General features: G+C 43.5%; 1 protein-coding gene across 1 annotated transcript in view; it reads left to right on the plus strand.

Moving 5' to 3' along the window:
- Positions 1 to 18,478, plus strand: part of ECT2L (epithelial cell transforming 2 like) — a 118,455-nt gene extending 99,977 nt beyond the window's left edge. Inside the window, exons 20-23 of the mRNA XM_030195521.1 lie at positions 2,782 to 2,847; positions 9,627 to 9,715; positions 14,227 to 14,399; positions 18,087 to 18,478. Of these exons, the coding sequence (XP_030051381.1) occupies positions 2,782 to 2,847; positions 9,627 to 9,715; positions 14,227 to 14,399; positions 18,087 to 18,214 (456 nt within the window). The 3' untranslated portion in view covers positions 18,215 to 18,478. The remainder of the gene's footprint in view (positions 1 to 2,781; positions 2,848 to 9,626; positions 9,716 to 14,226; positions 14,400 to 18,086) is intronic.
- Positions 18,479 to 19,401: the final 923 nt, after the last annotated feature.

Raw genomic sequence — 19,401 nt, forward strand, 5'->3', positions numbered from 1 at the left:
AGCTATTTGTGTATTTTTAGAACATTTTTAGAAGTGCCCCCTAGGGTGCCCGGTTGGTGTCCTGGCATGTCAGGGGGACCAGTGCACTACAAATGCTGGCTCCTCCCATGGCCTTGGATTTCGCCGGGTTTGAGACGGCCTGCATTTTTTTCCATTATCGCTGAAAAACAAAACCGGCAATCTCAAACCCGGCGAACTCTGGCATTTGGCCGAGCTAAACTGTATTATCGAAAAAAAGATGGCCAGCCATCTTTTTTGAAAATACGGTTCTGACCAGCTGTTGCGCCGCCGCCAAAATAGATCGCAGGCGACCTATTTCGCCGGCAACGTTCGATTATGCCCCTCCACGTTAGCTGTCTGAAAATGTCTGACCCTATCCACAGTTCAAAGTGCACATAGAGCACTTTTTCCTATGTTTGGAGAAGTGTTCTTGAGGATGGAGGATTAAGCCAGTAAATGTGAACATGCTTTTACTTTGAAAATTAATGCAAAGTGCACATGTGCAGGGTAACTGTATAAAAGGTATTTTCATGCATAAATACCAGTGTACACATTGAAACCTCTTGCGAAATTACCTGCATGATGACAAGAACACGCATACTTGCACTCAGCTTTGGTTTATGCTAGAGAATGCAGGTTGTCTCCATCACCACTCTGTCCCCGCAACAGTACAATAGCGAGTGATTCATCTTTTATCGAAAATGATGGAACTAATGCGGGGTAGGAGTGGGATCAGACATTGTCCCCATGTCATTCTCTAGCATAGGGCAGAGTTTAAGTGGAGCACAGGCAGAGTTAAGACTTTTGCATGTACTCTGTAAAATATACGAGGTTGCATATATTGTACACCAGCTCTTGAGCTGCTATAAGGGTCATTTTACCCACGATTTCTGCAGGATTTATGCCACTTTTTGACAAAAGCACATAGGTATCTTTATAAATTAGGCTACAAATAGATGCCTTCTGGCCCTTCATACATTTCAGGACACCTAAGGGAGAAGCGTAAAAAGGTGCCTGTTTTATAAAGGCAACATATTCTAGGTACCTATATGCCTTTATAAAATACACTCAGAACCAGCCACCGTAGCATGTAAATGCTGACACACACATTAAACGTACTTTGAAGCAAGTGTAAATATGTGTGTGTCCGTGCATATTTTATAAAATACTTGCATTCATTGCTCTACTCTACCTATGGTCTCAGGACTGCCTACATGCAGCACACATATAGGTATTTATTTAAAACAGTTATAGACCTCAATATCCTACCAATCTAGTTACAATAAAACATGCATAATATAATCAACAAAACAAACAAACAAAGACAATTTAAAACAAAACAACCAAACAAGTAAAACTAGAAAATAAAGCTTCTGAGCAAGCAATCGAACCTCTCATTACCACATCTGAGCTGCATTTAACGAATAGTACATATTCACTTTAACGGAGACAGAGAATATGCTTCGGCAAACAAATGAGCCTTAAGCTGTTTCCTGAACTGTGTCATAGAGTCAATACAACATAATTCAAAAGGTAAAGAATTCCATAAACAGGCACCTTCAATGTAAAAAATAGACAATCAGACATCTATTCTAATTTGTTTAAATGAAGGTACATCAAATAACAATTTTTCTCCAGAGCATAAAGAGCGAAAGATCCTAAGAGAAGAGGCAAGAGTAAGATGAGCTACATTGTTCAAAGCTTTATATATTAAACATAAACATCTTAAATTTCACTGGCCATTGGACAGGCGGCCAATGAAGATCTTTCAGAACAGGGGTAATGTGTTCAGTATGAGGTAGACCAGAAATCAGACAAGTTGCAGCATTTTGAGCCATTTCAAGTGCCTTAATCATGTAATTAGGAACACCAAGATGCAAAGAATTACAATAGTCCAAGAAAGTTCAACATTTCCAGACAGTCTCATCAATTCCAAGACCTTTCACGTGGTTAAGCAAATGATCATGGTGAATGGTGTCAAAAGCTGCAGTAATGTCCGAAATAACCATGAAGTATTGACTGCTGCGGTCAAAACCAGCACAGATAGTCAAACACAGAAATCAATAAGGTTTAAATAGAGTGTTTCTGTCTGAAACCACATTCAGAACATTATTGGTGTCAATGAAGGCTTGTCTTGTCGCCGTGCTTGCTTATGCTTGTGTGTAAGCTGTGGTAATTGTATAGAATACCTTTTCTGTATGTAAAACAGACTTCACACATGGGAAAAACCTTTATGTAATCAACTCCACAAAAATGTGCCTGGGTATTTTGCTGCTATGTGGGTAATTTCAAAATTGCCTTCCAGTGCCTCTAGTTTTAAGCTGTAGAACACTTCCTTAAATGGGCTCTGTACAAAGCAGAAATGGTCAGATCAGTTCCCTTAAACTCCCAGCAGAAACTTCTCTAAGAAACCCATGATGTGCAGTAATGATGCCATCTTTCTGCTTGTGTTTATTCTATTAGTCCTAAGCTGCCGAGGCATTCCAGCACAGAGCTGTTGGCCCTCCGTTCGAAGGACAGGACTTGCTCTTATTCTGCTGCAGAGTCTTAATAGGATACAAATAGAGAATCTGACTTTGCTGCCTTCTGGCCAATCCGCACTTCACCTGAGCAAAAACATGGTTTGTAATGAGGTACATGGACGTACACTGTCCATGAGTCTGTGCAGGGAAACCATTCATAGCAGACTGCTAAACCACTCAGCCATCCTGGTGATTATTAGCAGAGTATGGTGCATTTGCTTGTTGTACTTAAGATTAAAAGGATGTTCTCTTATCCTAGCTAAAGCAGAAGGTGGACAACGATGATGAAATGTTAAACACACAGAAAATCATTCAAGGCTGTCCTGTAAGTATTTTCTTTTCTCTTGCCCTGCTAGATCTCCACCATGGTCATTGTCTTATTTTCGTACCTTCTCATACAAATATTCCCTTCTCTCCAGCCAATATCATTACAGCAGTTTCTGCTAGAGCTGTACCGAATAGCATATTTTACTATTCAACTGAACACGAATAATGGAAAATATTATTTGGCTGAATACAAATGATGGGCATTGAGCTTTAACATAACAAATAATAAAAGAAGCTCCGTGAAATCAGATATCAAGTATTTATTTCACTAGGATTTAACACAGTAGAGCCCTGGATTATTCGTATTCGAATTTAAATCACTATTTGGCTGAGTACGAATAATGCATTCAGGGCCAAGTCGAATACAAATATTCATTGCAGCCCTAGTTTCTGCACTGCTCCCTGTTCTTCTCACAGCAAAAAATAAAGAGTAACAGTGGGGAGAGCAGTAGAATAAGAAACAGAGGGACAGGGAGCAGGTTTTGAAAGAGAGAGACAAGAGTATGAAGACATGCATCTATGCCCAAGGGACTGTTTTTCTGAAAGAACAATCTCTAATAACTCAAAAAAGATATAGTAGAATTGGAAAAGGTACAGCGAAGGGCGACGAAAATGATAGTGGGGATGGGACGACTTTCCTATGAAGAGAGGCTGAGAAGGCTAGGGCTTTTCAGCTTGGAGAAGAGACGGCTGAGGGGAGATATGATAGAAGTGTATAAAATAATGAGTGGAATGGATCGGGTGGATGTGAAGCGACTGTTCACGCTATCCAAAAATACTAGGACTAGAGGGCATGAGTTGAAGCTACAGTGTGGTAAATTTAAAACGAATCGGAGAAAATTTTTCTTCACCCAACGTGTAATTAGACTCTGGAATTCGTTGCCGGAGAACGTGGTACGGGCGGTTAGCTTGACAGAGTTTAAAAAGGGGTTAGATAGATTCCTAAAGGACAAGTCCATAGACCGCTATTAAATGGACTTGGAAAAATTCCGCATTTTTAGGTATAACTTGTCTGGAATGTTTTTACGTTTGGGGAGCGTGCCAGGTGCCCTTGACCTGGATTGGCCACTGTCGGTGACAGGATGCTGGGCTAGATGGACCTTTGGTCTTTCCCAGTATGGCACTACTTATGTACTTATGAAATATCTGCACTTAGACTTGAAGATGATCTGAAGCCTATTGCTGTACCCACTGTGCTAAATATCTAATATCTAAGAATTAATATACAGATGAGGAGCCGTGGAAATTTCTCTTTTTTCTGTTTATTAATTCTTAGATATTAGATATTTAGCAGTAGCACACCTCCACCAACACCACCAGATTACTTTTCTAGACTTGGGTTTTTGTCCTGGGTTTCCCTTTCCCCTTTCCTACACTTTTCTTTCCCCTCTTCCCATTTTCTCCTATTTCCATAGGTATAGTTTGTCTGCTTTATATGGGGGGGAGGGAGAGGGGGCAGGCAAGAGGTAAGGAGTAAGGAGTCGGAACATCAAATAAATGGAGGTTAGAGGGTAAACTGTCTCTCATTCTTGGATTGACATGGATTAACTTTCTCTGCCTCCCCCAACATTCATTCTCTTTTACACCCACACTCTTACTCACAATCCCCTGGATTCTATAAACGTTGCCCAAATTTGGGCGCAGATCCCAGATGCACAAATAAACTAATTAGTCAATGAGGTGCTGTGAGGGAATCTATAGGAAGTTACTATTCCCCCTCACCAACACTCCCTCACAGAGAACCACCTTAAACCCTTCCTTCCAGGAGAAAGTAATTCAGCAGGGGCGGAGCTAAGAGGGTATGGCCAGGAAGGATAAGAATCCAAGGCACACTCAAGTCAGGGAGACCTGGTTAAGGACACCTCCAAGGTTGCTACAAGCTAGGCTGCAGTATCTGAAGGGAAGCCCTGGGAAGAGAAAAGCATCCCTCAATCATAAGCCTTTATTGAAAGCTTACAAGAAGCAGAAGCTCCACTAAGGTAGGCCAAGGTTATCTTGGAACTCTGCTGCATAACTTTAGAACTTGGGCTAAGCCAGACCCAATTATGCTGAGCATGGGTGTAGTTTGGGGGGGCGAGGGGGCGCATTGCCCCCCCCCAAACACAGGGCCAGCACAATGCTGCAGGCAGCTCTCCCTCCGTCCTGCCCTCAGCTCCCCGACCGACAGCCCTCCTCTCCGTTCCTTACCCCCCCACGTGTTTAATCCTTTTATTTTCAGTGGCAGTGACGGCAGTGAAGAAGAAAGCACTGCGGGCTCGCCTCCAGCTTCTCCCTTCCCTCACACAGTGTCCCACCCTCGTGGAAACAGGAAATACATCATCGCAGAAGGCGGGACACTATGTGAGGGAAGGGAGAAGCTGGAGGTGAGCCCGCAGTGCTGTCTTCTTCACTGCCGTTGCAGCCACTGAAAATAAAAGGGTTAAGTGCAGGGGGGGGCAGGAAGGAACGGAGAGGAGGGCTGTCGGAGAGCTGAGGGAGAGCATGGAGAATCACTGGACATGGATGGGAGGGGAGGGCAGGGGGAGAGAAGAGATCACTGGACATGGAGAGGAGAGGAAGTGAGGGCAGGGGGAGAGAAGAGATCGCTGGATATGGAGAGGAGTGGAGGGGAGAGCAGGGGAGAGAAGAGATTGCTGGACTTGGAGGGGAGGGTAGGGCAGGGGGAGAGAAGAGATCGCTGGACAGGAGAAGAGGGGAGGGCAGGGCAGGGGGGAGAGAGGAGAATTACTGGACATGGATGGATGGAAGGGGCAGGGGAGAGAGGAAATTTGCTGGATATGGATGGATGGAGGAGAGGGCAGGGGAGAGTGGAGAGTTGTTGGACATGGATGGATGGAGAGGAGGGCAGGGGAGAGGAGAATTGCTGGACATGGATGGATGGAGGGGCAGGGGAGAGAGGAAATTTGCTGTATATGGGTGATGGAGGAGAGGGCAGGGGAGAATGCAGAGTTGCTGGACATGGATGGATGGAGGGGAGGGCAGGGGAGAGGAGGATTGCTGGACATGGTTGGATGAATGGGGGCAGGGGAGAGAGGAAATTTGCTGGGTATGGGTGGATGGAGAAGAGGGCAGGGGAGAATGGGGAGTTCCTGGACATGGATGGATGGAGGGGAGGGAAGTCTATAAGGAGATGCACATGGATGGAGGAGAGGGAAGAGAGGAGAAATGCTGGACATGGATGGAGTGGAGGGCAGTTAAGAGAGGAGAAATGTTGGACAAGGATGGAGGGAAGGAAAGACAAAGGAAGGAAGGAGATGCACATGGATGGATGGGAAGGGAGAGAGGAGAAATGCTGGACATAGATGGAGGGTAAACTGCTGAATTTAAGGGCTGAATCGGAACACTTTGAGGGCAGATACTGAAACTCGAGGAAGGATAGGGACAGGGCTACAGATGGTAGACAGGACACATAAGGACACAGGAGGATGGTGGACATGGTGAGTGAAAAAATATCAAATGGAAAGAAGACACTGTGACCAAAGCAAATATAAAAACTAAATGATCAGACAACAAAGATAGAAAAAAGTATTTTATTCAGAATTTATTAATTGGAATATGTCAGCTTTTGGAAATGTGCATCTGTGATATTTTGCATGTAAGTTTAAATTTTTCTAGTATTGCTGCATGCCGAGTCTAACTTCTTGAGGTAACTTTCCAGTTCAGTATTTTGCCTTCATATTTTTTTATTTCTAGTTCCTTGTGTCATATCTGTTGTCATGTGTTTTTCATGTGTGATCAAGGTGCAGTATTCTGCTAGTGTGTAGTATTTGCAGCCCTTTTTGTTTTGTTTTTTCACTAGGTAGTGTATTGGTGTTTTAGAGCCTGGTGTAATTACAGTGCTGCCTTTCCACGCATAAGGTTGTAGCTCGTCCTGTCCTTGGAATTAGTGCTGTTATGGTTTGGTAAGGTTATGAGTGGGTTTTTGCACAAGTTTGTGTATAGTGTTTTGCAGTGGAGAGATTGTGTGTTGGCCTTCCTAAGGTGACATCAAAACACCAGAAAGGGTTTTAGAGCCTAAATCATGACACACTACCTCTTGAAGGATCTACATATAGAGCTTATGCATTTCTAAGGTCTACACTGGCATGGTATGGGAAAGGGGGTGGGGAAATACTACTGGAGAGGAAGAGGGAGTGCTGGGTAAGGAGGAAGGAAGGAAGGAAGGAAGGAAGGGCTGGCTTTTCTGGGAATAACCATAATGTATGAAACAGTCAATGCTGAGTATTGAAAAGACAGAACTTTGACTCTGTGACTCCAAGCCAGAGTGAAGCTGTTTGTTCTGTCTTTTTGAAAGACTGATTTTTTTGCATGCTCATTTCTCCTCACCTATGAAAGGAAGAGCTTACTTCTTTCCTGTGCATCAATAAACTGCTTTGTTTTACTTTTAACCCACTCTCTGGCTATGATTAATCAAGGCTCCAAACTCACTCTCGCTCATGCTGCTACAGGTGCTAACAATCGATTATTGGAGTTAATTGGCACAAATTATGAATTATGTGTGCATCTGCCTTATGCCCTATTCTATAACATGGGCATCCAAATTTCATACTGCAGAACTCAAAAGAAGGCATGGCCATGAGAGGGGCTTCGTTGGGTCGGGGGTGTTCCCAGAAATTAGACGCCATGTTAGAGAATACTTGGATTTCTGCACCCAACTGCCATCAGTTGGGCACGAGGATTTACACCAGGTTTCAGCAGGCATGTCCTCACACCCAAAGTTGGGAATGAGAATGCGCTCTAAACACTATTCTTTAAAGGTCGCTTCATGTGGATCTTATCGGTGCTTAACTTTGAGTGTCATTTACTGAATACAGCCCAACCCGCTGCAGTAAGCAGTGTCTGAGCTGCTGGCTACTGCAGGCTGAAGTGACCCCAGGCACTCGATGCTGGGGCTTTCACGGTTCTTGGCATTGAAAATCCAGGTCTCAATGGTCACCAGGAAGTTAACTGGGCACCGACCAATATTCAGACCGGCACCCAGTTAACTTCACCACATAAAGTTAGAACAGCCTTTTTGCTGTCCTATATTTATGTGGTTACTTCACTGATTAGCAGGGTGGAATTCGCTTAGCCAGTTAGGGGATGTCCGGTTAGCAGGGATATTCAATGACACTAACTATGTAAGTGCCACTGAATATCCCTAGATACCCTCAGGCAAGCCATTTAAATCACTTTGAATATTGGGCCCACACTCTTCAACCCTTCCACGTGTTCATTTGTAGTTGCAGCAGGGTGATTAAATATAATAATTTCAAACCTTTATATTTCTTACATTCTACTTATCGTCTTCCTTTAGGTTTTTTAAAAATCCTTCTTCAGCTTCTTTTCTGTGTGCCTTATTATTTCTATTAGATTTTCATTCCTATATACTTTCTCATCTTTTCTTTCACTCAGCCTCCTTCCTTATCTGTCTGGTTCACATCACCTTTCTTCTACCTCCTTTCTCTCCTCTGCAGTTCCACTCCATCCACTTATTTCTCGTTCTCTTTTCTTGATCCCCTTAAAAAAATTCCTCATCTCTTCATCTTCCTCACTCATCTCTCCTCCCCACCCTTCTCTTATCTCTTTTCTCTTCCTTCTCTCCCTCTTCTTCATCCTCCCTCTCCTCTTTCCTTTTCTACCTTCATTTCAACTCCTTTCTCTATTTTCTTTCTCCCCCTCCACTACAAGCATTCCACTAGCTCCCAATCAAAGCACGTATAACCTTCAAACTATGCTCCATGGTCTGGTTCATAGTATACAGTAAAGCTCCTGCATACCTCTCGGACATGATCATCCTACTTCTTAAGAACATATTAAAAGAGGTAAGGAACTACCTTGACCCTTCACTATCCCAGATGCCACAAACTCATCTACAAGTCAGTTCACTCGGTGAGCTTCCCCTACCAAAGCTCCAAGCTATGGAATGCCCTTCTCAAGTCACTTAATGTCCTTAACATCTCACATCAACCTCCGGAAACACCTAAAAAGATAACTATTCAAAAAGTTCCTACCAACCGACAACAACACAGAACCACTCTAACTTACGACATGCAGACTAACCCCCCCACCCCCATACAAACTAAGTTAAAGACATCATGAAACCCAATCCAAGCAACCAAACCCCGAACATGTATATCCTCTGCTACAATTCACCTCATGACACACTAATAGACACTTCATGACACTCTGACAACCACCTAACCCCTCTTTTCACAACTGAGACCTCTCCCTTGATCCCCTACACCCCATTTACAATCTTAAAATGTACCTCTCTACGTCTACTACTGAATTGTAAGCCACATTAAACTAAACGTTTGGAAAATGTGGGATATAAATACTGCTATAAATAAAATAAATTAAACTAGATACATTTGTTTTCTCAAAATCTATCTGGTGATCTTCCATCTCCGTTTGCCCACATGTCCTTTAAGTATTCCTACTCTTTCTTGAGTCTGTGTTCTTATGTCTCTTAAATCTTTTTGAGATTTCCGTATACAATGTAGATCTGACGAAGAAGGGCAACCTTCGAAAGCTAATCAAGAAATGTATTAAGTTATGTCCAATAAAAAAGGTAACATCTTATTTTATTTTCCATGTTTTATTTTGTTTGATTTCTATTGATAACCTTAAGAGTGGACTAACACGGCTACCACACTCGTATACAATGTATAAACTATATAATCTAATTGCTGTAAACCGCACTGAACCCTGTAAAGGAGATTTTAGTGGTATATAAGACCTCATTTGAATTGAATACTTTGTGACATGCTCAGTGGAGGTTTGTTTTATTCACAGAGTTTATTGGAAGCCAACAGGCATTTCATTCGAGTGCAAGATGTCGCCTTGCTCAGCTGCTATAATGAGGAAATCTGTGTCTCGCTCAGGTAAAGGAAAAATGATCAGGCATCCAAGGCAACTGCAATTAGGAGAAAAATGCCTTAGCCTACTGTTTTCAGAGGAAAACTGTTAGTTGTTACATGTCAATGCTGTTTGTCTCTGGTGATGTTTTATTTAGCTCAAAAGCTGCACCCTTGATCTTGACCCTTGTGTTATGCCTTTGTGGATCTCTTCATACCAGGAGCAGTGACCCCGTTTAACCATTGTTCAGCAGTTAGAAACTTTTCTCATGGTCAGAACAGTGTCACTGCCCAGATACTAAGAGGAGACGTTACCAATGTGGGTTACCGTAAAGATGGGTTAGTTCACAAATTAGGCTGTTTTATTTTAGCACAGGTCCCATTTTATGCAATGAGACGTAAGTACTTAAGTACCGCCACTCTGGGACAGACCAAAGGTCCGTCAAGCCCAGTGTCCCGTTTCCAACAGTGGCCAATCCAGGTCACAAATACCTGGCAAGATCCCAGAAAAGCTCAATACATTTTATGATGCTTATCCCAGAAATAAGCAATGGATTTTCCCAAGTCAGTTTAATAATGGTCTATGGACTTTTACATTAGGAAGCCGCCCAAACCTTTTTTAAACCCCACCAAGCTAACCACCTTTACCACATTCTCTGGCAATGAATTCCAGAGTTTAATTACATGTTGAGGGAAGAAAAAGTTTCTCCGATTTGTTTTAAATTTACTACTTTGTAGCTTTATCGCATGCCCCCTAGTCCTTGTATTTTTGGAAAGAGTAAACAAATGGTTCATGTCTACCTGTTCTACTCTATTCAGTATTTTATAGACCTCTATCATATCTCCCCTCAGCCGACTTCTCCAATCTGAAGAGCCCTAGCCCCTTCAGCCAGTGGCGTAGCAAGGGCGGGGCGGTGGGGGCGGTCCGCCCCGGGTGTCAACGGGTGGGGGGGGGTGCATCCGTCCACCCCCCTGGTGCAGCGCCTCCCCCCCCGACATGGTCCCCACCTGCCCACGAGCTCCATCCATCTGCAGTGCTGCTGTAAAGAAGAAATCGCTTCGTTGGCCCTTCCCTCACTCACTGTCTCCCGCCCTCTGACGTAACTTCCTATTTCCTCAAGGGCGGGACACAGTGAGTGAGGGAAGGGCCGATGAAGCGATTTCTTCTTTACAGCAGCGCTTCAGATGGATGGAGCTCATAGGCAGGTGGGGACCATGTCAGGGTGGCGCTATGCCGGGGGGGTGGGGGGGTGTCGAAGCCAGTGGGGGGTGTCGTGTTGGTCTGCACCCGGGGGGGGGGGTGCAGCGGCGATCCGCCCCGGGTGGCAGCCGCCCCCGCTACGCCACTGCCTTCAGCCTTTCCTCATAGAGAAGTCATCCCATCCCCTTTATCATTTTCGTCGCCCTTCTCTGTACCTTTTCTAATTCCAGTATGTCTTTTTTGAGATGTGGTGACCAGAATTGAACACAATATTCAAGGTGTGGTTGCACCATGAACCAATACAAAGGCATTATAATGTCCTCATTTTTGTTTTCCATTCCTTTCCTAATACCTAACATTCTATTTGCTTTCTTAGCCGTCGCAGCACACTGAGCAGAGAGTTTCAACGTATCATCAACGATGATGCCGAGATCCCTTTCTTGGTCTGTGACTCCTAACATGGAACCTTGCATTACGTATCTATAATTTGGGTTCCTCTTTCCCACATGCATCTCTTTGCATTTGCTCACATTAAACGTCATCTGCCATTTAGACCCCCGGTCTTCCAGTCTTGTAAGGTCCTCTTGTAATTTTTCACAGTCCTCTTACAATTTAATAATTTTGAATAACTTTGTGTCGTCAGCAAATTTAATTACCTCACTAGTTACTCCAATCTCTAGATCATTTATAAGTATGTTAAAATGCAGAGGTCCCAGCACAGACCCCTGGGGAACCCCACTATATACCCCTCTCCATTGAGAATACTGACTTTTTAACCCCACTCTCTGTTTTCTATCTTTTAACCAGTTTTTAATCCAGAATAGGACACTACCTCCTATCCCATGACTCTCCAATTTTCCCATGACTCTCCAATTTTCTCTGGAGTCTTTCATGCACAGTAACTGGGTAACTGCGTGTTAAGTGTTCACTGTCAAAATGGCAGATAATGTTGTGTGGTGAGTTATCTGCAATGCAGTGTGTGGTAATGACCTTTCTTTTGTGTTAGACAAGTATGTTTGAGCATAAGCGGACTTATTCCTTCTGCCATTGCAGGGCAGCACATTTGTGCCCTGGTGCAACTTGCCCCTTGGCATCCCCCACTCCCACCCTGCCTGCCAATGAGCTGGGAGCTATTTTTCTGCCCCTCCATATCTGTGCCCTGTGCAGCTACATCGCTCATACATCCTTTAGTACAGAGGTTAACTAATATTCAGAAGGCAGAAACCTCAGAACATAAGACAGGGCCTTATGTAGTTAATGCAAAAGAAAGGTCATTACCATATGTTGAATTGCAGATAACTCACCACACCACATTATCTGCCTTTTTGATAACACGCAGTTACCTCTAAGACACAATCCCCACCTATTCTCCATCCTATTTCGCTTTAGCAGTTAATGAAAGAATTATTGTGCATTAACTGCTAAGCTGCTGCATTAGCTGTTAGCACACATTAATTTTCACGTTAACATTACTAATGGGAAAAAAAAAGCTAAGAAACCAAAAAAGGAACCAAAATAATTATGCCAAATAATTTAATGACAATCAAAAACAGTAAACTCATAAAATAAAACCTGACATAGGGATGACAATGAACCTAAACGACTGGAACCCATCTCATTCATTCACTTATTTGTTTTTTTTTAATGTGCTTTTTGATGTGTTCCAGTCATTTAGGTTCATCATTAACCCCTGATGCAGTCTATGAGCAAAACATGACCATGTTGGTTTATGATTATGATTTTACCGTTTTCGATTGCCATCAAATTATTTATTTTGGGGTTTGTTTGGTTGTTGCTTTGGTGCTGTTCCTTTGTACTGTGCTGACATTGTATATTTCTGTTATATGAATGTCCTAATGTAGTGTTTTATTTATTTGTGATTTATATCCCACATTATCCCAAACAAGTTTGAGTTCAATGTGGCTCACAATAAACAGTAAAGGACACATAACAAAGAATAATGTTGTAAGAATCTAATTTTACAATACAATATCATAAACATACTGGGATATTATGATATTGACACTGTATCATATTAGTGTGATTATTATATAATTTGATTCTCCTATTCCAGTGTTTACCTTGTTGCTCTAATTGTATGTTATGTAGACATTTTGTGACTTTTATTATAATTATACTGCTACTACAATGTAAGTTCCTATGTCCAGCTACACCTGCTGATTACCAATTTCGGTGAATCTCTTCATAAGGATGATTAATATATATTAACTGATTATATTAGCCATATTATCATATTTTTTTCTTTTTTCATTATGTGTTTTGTAAATTATTTCACAGACATCTTCCTTAATTCTTACATTGTAATATGTTAATTTAGAACAAACCTCTTACTCTGTTCATAACTATATCTTTTGCAATATAATGTAAGCCACATTGAGCCTGCAAATAGGTGGGAAAATGTGGGGTGCAAATAAATTAAAATAAGTATTCTGAAAGCCAGATTACTGGCAGCTTTGTGGGATGCAAGAACAGTGTTAAAGGTGTGAAATTGCCTTCCCTGCTTATATTGCATCTCAGTTTTATATGACCCCCTTATTCATCCTGGAAAGCACAATAAGAAGATAAAGGGGTCTATTTACTAAGCTACGAACCTCTTTAATACAAGAAATGCTACATGCAATCCCCACATTAAACAGCTAATACAGAAAACGCCATTGAAAAATGGCTATACCTTCCAACTACGTGTTAACATAGCGGATAATACAGAGCAGTTAACACACAATGTAGTTAGCTACACTTCTAGAAGTGGTGTTATCTGCTGTGCAGTTAAGATGCAGTAGTGACTTTGCCAAAATTAGTATGTGGTGACTGCAAAACCTCCCTAGCATTTTTCAGAGGGCCACCATGAAGTTAATGTAGACAATAACCATGCTGTAACTGCAAAACTTTAGTAAATAGCGGTCTAGGCAGTGGCATAGTGAGGGCGGCTGCCACCCGGGGCGGTTCGCTGCTGCGCACCCCCCCAGGTGCAGCATGGCACCCCCCCCCGAATGCATTCTTGCCTGCCGTTTGCACGCCGCTGGGGGGGGTATTGGTTCCGCTGGTTCCTTGCTCCCTCTGCCCCGGAACAGGAAGTAACCTGTTCTGGGGCAGAGGGAGCAGGGAACCAGCGGACCTGACACCCCCCCCCAGCGGCGTGCACCCGGGGCGGACCACCCCCACCACCCCACCCTTGCTACGCCACTGGGCTAGGACTTTTGTTGGTAGTATAAAGCCCTCCCCTGCCAACAAGCATTTGCAAAACCTCTAGAAGATTTTCTTTTATGGAGCTGCAAGTAAAACATCAAAAAATGCCAACATGTGTTCTCTCTGTCAGGATGTACGAGCATGTCAGTGACCTCAGCCTTTTCCTCTTCAATGATGCACTTGTCATTGCCAAGCGCAGTGTCTCTTCCGTGCCTTTCCGCCGCACCTCCAGCACCAAGTACCAGTTCTCAGCCTCCGTGGCCCTGTGCAGACTCCTGCTAGAGGACATTCCTGATTCCAAGTGTAAGTTCCATCTGATTTCCACAGGCTTTTCTGTTGGTGTGTAACTCTTTATGATGAATTGTTCTTTTGGCATGGAGCAAGGTGTCCTATTCTTGATGGTGACATTGGCTATATATTTTATTGGGGCATATGGGGGATGGAGAGAGAAAGGGCAGTTTGTGTATTTGCTTCTGGACATTTAGTTGAACAGTCCTGTCAGGAATTTGCAACAGTCTGTCCTGCTTAGGAGGGCTGGAGTTTAGTTTATATAACTATTTTCAACTAGGTGTCACTACGGGGGTGCAAATGCCCCCCCCCCCCCCGCAAATCTTACTTGCACCCCCTTTGCACTCCAGTGAAAGCCATGGCTCGCGGCTGCCCAACTTGACCTATTTGCAACGGCTCTCACAGTCCAGTAGCTCCTTCCCTGTCTCCTGCGGCAGTGATTCCAATAGGCTGCCTATAGGAGAAGGTGTATGCAATGTCCTGTCCCCCTCTGATGCCACTTCCCATTTCAGCCTGGGCAGCACATGGCAGAAAGAAGGCTTCGGATTCAGGTGCAGGCAGCCTGTAGGAATCACTGCTTTTGCTAAGGGAGAGAGGGAATGAGCTTCAGGACCGCGTGAACCTCCCTAGCCAAACTCAGCTTACTTCCTACAGACTGGGAAGGCTGCCTGGAGAGGGGGGGGGGGAGGGAGCTGGATGGGACTCGGGGGTGTGAGAGGAAGAAGAGCAGAGCAGTAGCTGGATGTGACTAGGAGGGGGAGGGGAACAAGGCAGAAGCTGGATGTGACTTGGGTAGCAAAGGGAACAGAGCAGTAAGCATGTGACTGCTGGTAATCATGTGAAGTAAGCCGAAGCTGGCTGTGACTAGGAGGGGGAGGGGAACAAGGCAGAAGCTGGATGGGACTGGGGGAGGGGAACAGGACAGAAGCCGGATGTGACTCAAGGGATAGGGAAGGGAACAGTCTAGAGCAGAAGCTGGATGGGATTAGGAAGGGAGAAGGGGATCAAAGCAGAAGAAACATTGGACTTGAAAGAACTGGGACTTAATGTTTTAATGGGAGTGATTTGAGGGACAGAAAAAGGGAATTATGGATGGGAGAGACAGTGGAAATTTAGAGGGGATAGTGAGGTGTGTGAGGAAAGCGGCAGCAGAGAGGTCAGTGGCAGGAAAGAGTGGAGTTCTTTACTGCCTTGAAGAAGCCACTAGATCTGCAGGGACGTTACGGTAGGCTCAGGGAGGATGGGGTCTTATGGGCGAGTGGAGGGAAGGAGGAAGGGAGGCGGCTGTAAAAATGGGTGGATGGACAGAGGGAAGGGGGTGTAAAAAAAAAAGTGGCTGGAGGGGGCTGGAAAAAAGATTGGTGATGGGAATGTGCATGGAAGGGGGGAAAGGAAAAGGGGGAAATACAGAAGGGGATGGAGAAGAGAGGAGAAGGTGACATTCTGCTCATGGATAGGGGGGAAAGGAAAAGGGGACAGGCTGCTCATAGATGTTTGCTTTTTTGGGGGGGAAATGTACATCTTTTCTAATTTTGTATTTAGCATTTCTGTTGCTTTTACCAGTATTTTTTCTGCTTATAATATCTGGCTTTCTTGAGGGGAGGGGGGTCAAGGTGATGAAGGGGCAGGGCTTTGGGTGGAGGGCAGATATTTTATTTTTTGTGGCCTCTTTTTTGTCTCCACAAATATGGTAACCCTAGGTATGGGGATACTGTGAAGGAGCATGTGCTTTTCCTGAGGTGATAATCACAATTTGAAGATGTTTTTTATGGTGTGTTGTAATGGGTATAGCGCCATTGTTGGGGAATATTGTGTTGTGATACAAAAATGGAGGCACAGGGATTATATTGAAATTATCTCTAATTCTGGAGAGAATTCAGACTTCACTTCCATAAAGAAGAATTTGTTGAACGATGAGGGGTATTGGTTATAATTATGTGTTTACCAGGTAGCTAAAATTGGCTGGGGGGAGGGGTAGATAAAAGGGGGAAAGGCAATGGCCTTTACTGCAAGTCACATCTAGCAGAACCCCAGTGAACTTCAACCATGGCCTGTTTTCCCATTAGCAGAGCTAATGACAATGTGGCTACAGTGGGAGAGAGAATATGGAGTCTGCAGCCATCAGCTTGGTTCATGTTGAGAGTGAAAGCCTATAGTTTGCTATAGTAAGCCTCCACGTGAGGCAGGCCCAATGAAGTTTGGCATCCGAATAGATTCAAGTCTTACAGAGTCTTCATAATCACATTTATTTTAAAGATCAAGCTTTGGATTTTGTCAGTTGCTCTTTCATTGCAATTTGAAAAAGGAATCACCCTTCCAAATCTTCCCTCACTAAATTATTCTCACCATAGATGTATCCAGCCTGGGCTGGAGAACCCACTTAAAGGGTGGTACACTCAGGACCCTTGGTCCCATCAGGAAAAATCTCTACATGTAAATCGCTTTGAATTAAGGATAAAACCAGGGGCGGATTGACCCTACAGGCAACTACGCACTGCTTGAGGGCCCAGAGGCTCTAGAGGACTCAAAGGCTCTTCCCTCCCCTTGAGCTTCTCAGTGAGCCCTCCCCAGTCCCAACTTGAAGGGCCCTGGTGGTCTAGTGGCCTCTGTGAGGACAGGAAAGAATCCCACTCTTTCCTGCCCGCTGCCGTTATTCTGCCTGGCGCTGCTGTGTTTTAAAAATGGCTGCCGACACTCGCAAGACCACCACAGGAAGTACAAAGCAGCAGGCAGGAAAAAGCGGGATTCTTTCCTGCCCCCAAAGAAGCCACTAGTCTACCAGGGCCCTTCAAGATAGGACCAGGTAGGGCCCACTGAGGCACAGGGGTCTGTATTTATCTATGTCTGGAGAGAAGAGGAAGGAATTGTAAATAGTTACTACTTGATCAGTGAAGATAAAGTGTACTGTGCTTAAACCATTTAAAGGACAGTAAAGTTTGGCTCAGATAGAAAGATTGTGTGGGGAGTGAGTTATGGAATAAAAGTGTGGTACAGCTTGTTGTGGCCTCCCCAGATAACCCCGAGCCCCACCCAATACATTTGATGTGTGCCTCTTCCACCCACCTTCCAGTGCTTACACCAGGCTGCCACCTAAGTGTGCAGACAAGCGGGTTACACAGTTAAGCAACTTTGCTTATTTTTGTAATTTGGAGGCCTGAGCAGGGGAAGTTAGAATGACATTTTGATAGTGATGGAAGAAAATGCCCCACCGGCTGTTCAAAGTTGACTTTAACCATATGTGTTCATGTGATCTTTATTATATTTTTCTATGTAGGCTGCTAAATGTATGCTAGAATCTTGTCATGGAGTACATCAAGATCGCTATAGCCTGGCAAGCAGCAGCACATTTGATTATGGCATAGATCTTGCTGTGACACTCAAAGATGTTACGAAATGTTGGTATAAATGATGATGCCATCCTGAACATAGGAGTAGATGCCCTGCAACAGGAAAGTGTTTTAAGTTTCTTTGTTTCAAGCACAAGAGCAAAATGCATTCCACAATAAGGAATTTATGGGATTTACCTTCAAATGGAACTTGGACATGCTGAATGACTAAATGCAATGCATTCTCTAGTGGACATATACAAAGAAGCTGCCAAGTTAAAAGAATGTCTTATGTGAAACCATGTTATGCAGTTGATATGTCTCATGCTTGTTGAGTAAAAGTTTAGTTTTTATACTTATTTTTCTTTTTCGGTAGATATCAAGAATGCGTTTGTTCTGCAAGGGCCTAAACGTCGCTGGACTTGTTCTACTGAGACTGAAGATGATAAGTTCACCTGGCTGTCTGTGTTGCAGAGTACAATCCATGCTAGTACTGATAAGTGAGATGTCTTTGTGCTCCAGCTACCAAGACACCAGGAAGAGCCTTTCTGATCCAGAAAAATAAAGAGAAAAGCGTGGATCCTGAAACTTAGAGGCCAATAACTTACCTACCCATCACTTTCAGCCTGTTCACTGCTTTTTTGCTAACAAAAATTAAGCATGGGGCGAGGTTCCTGGAATCGAAACCTGTAAATATCTTGACCTCCAAAATTGGCTTATGTACTGCATAAGAACATAAGCATTACCATACTTTGACAGACCGAAGGTCCATCAAGCCCAGGATCCTGTTTCCAACAGTGGCCAATCCAGGTCACAAGTACCTGGCAAGATCCCAAAACAGTACAAGAGATTTTATGCTGCTTATCCTAGAATATGCAGTGATTCTACCCAAATCCATCATAATAATGGCTTATAGACTCTTAGGGAATTATCCAAACCTTTTTAAAAACCCTGCTAAGCTAACTGCCTTTACCACATTCTCTGGCAACAAATTCCAGAGTCTAATTACTCGTTGAGTGAAGAAATACTTTCTCCAATTCATTTTAAATTTACTACTTCGTATCTTCTTTGCATGCCCCATAGTCCTAGTATTTTTGGAAAGAGTAAACAAGTGATTTACGGCTACCTGTTCCAATTAGACACCTTTGGATATTCGGATGATGTTGAGGTGGCTCTAATGCAAGGGTTCTCAATCAAATGCATATTCATGTTGTATTCTGAAAACCTGACTGGCTAGGTGTGTCCCAAAGACTGGCTTGAGAACCCCTGCCATAGACTAATACCAACCCCAGAAATATAAGTTGTTAACTTCACCTCTGACCTAAGATCTCAACTTCCTGGATACAAGCTAAACAGTACTAAACACTGAGGTATTTGAGTCTGGGACCTCCATGCTCAGGGTCCCTAAATCTTGGACCTTTGCACCTGAGAACCCAGTCATTGACCTTGAGTACATTGCCATGTTTTAAAAACTAGTAGCAGGGAAAATGAATCTTTCTACCAGAAAGAAGGGGAGAGGGGGCCTGTACAGTAGAGTAGGTTAGTGAATGTTTGGTAAGTAGGTACAGTAGATAGGTGGATGAAGATCCCAGGATCAGTGTCTCAAAATGTAAAAGAAAAATACAACATTTTAGCATACTTATAAACTTTATTATTGTTTTTCACACACCTAATTAATGTAAAAAGGTACA

This window comes from Microcaecilia unicolor, chromosome 3, assembly GCF_901765095.1.
Source record: "Microcaecilia unicolor chromosome 3, aMicUni1.1, whole genome shotgun sequence".
NCBI classification, from domain to species: Eukaryota; Metazoa; Chordata; class Amphibia; order Gymnophiona; family Siphonopidae; genus Microcaecilia; species Microcaecilia unicolor.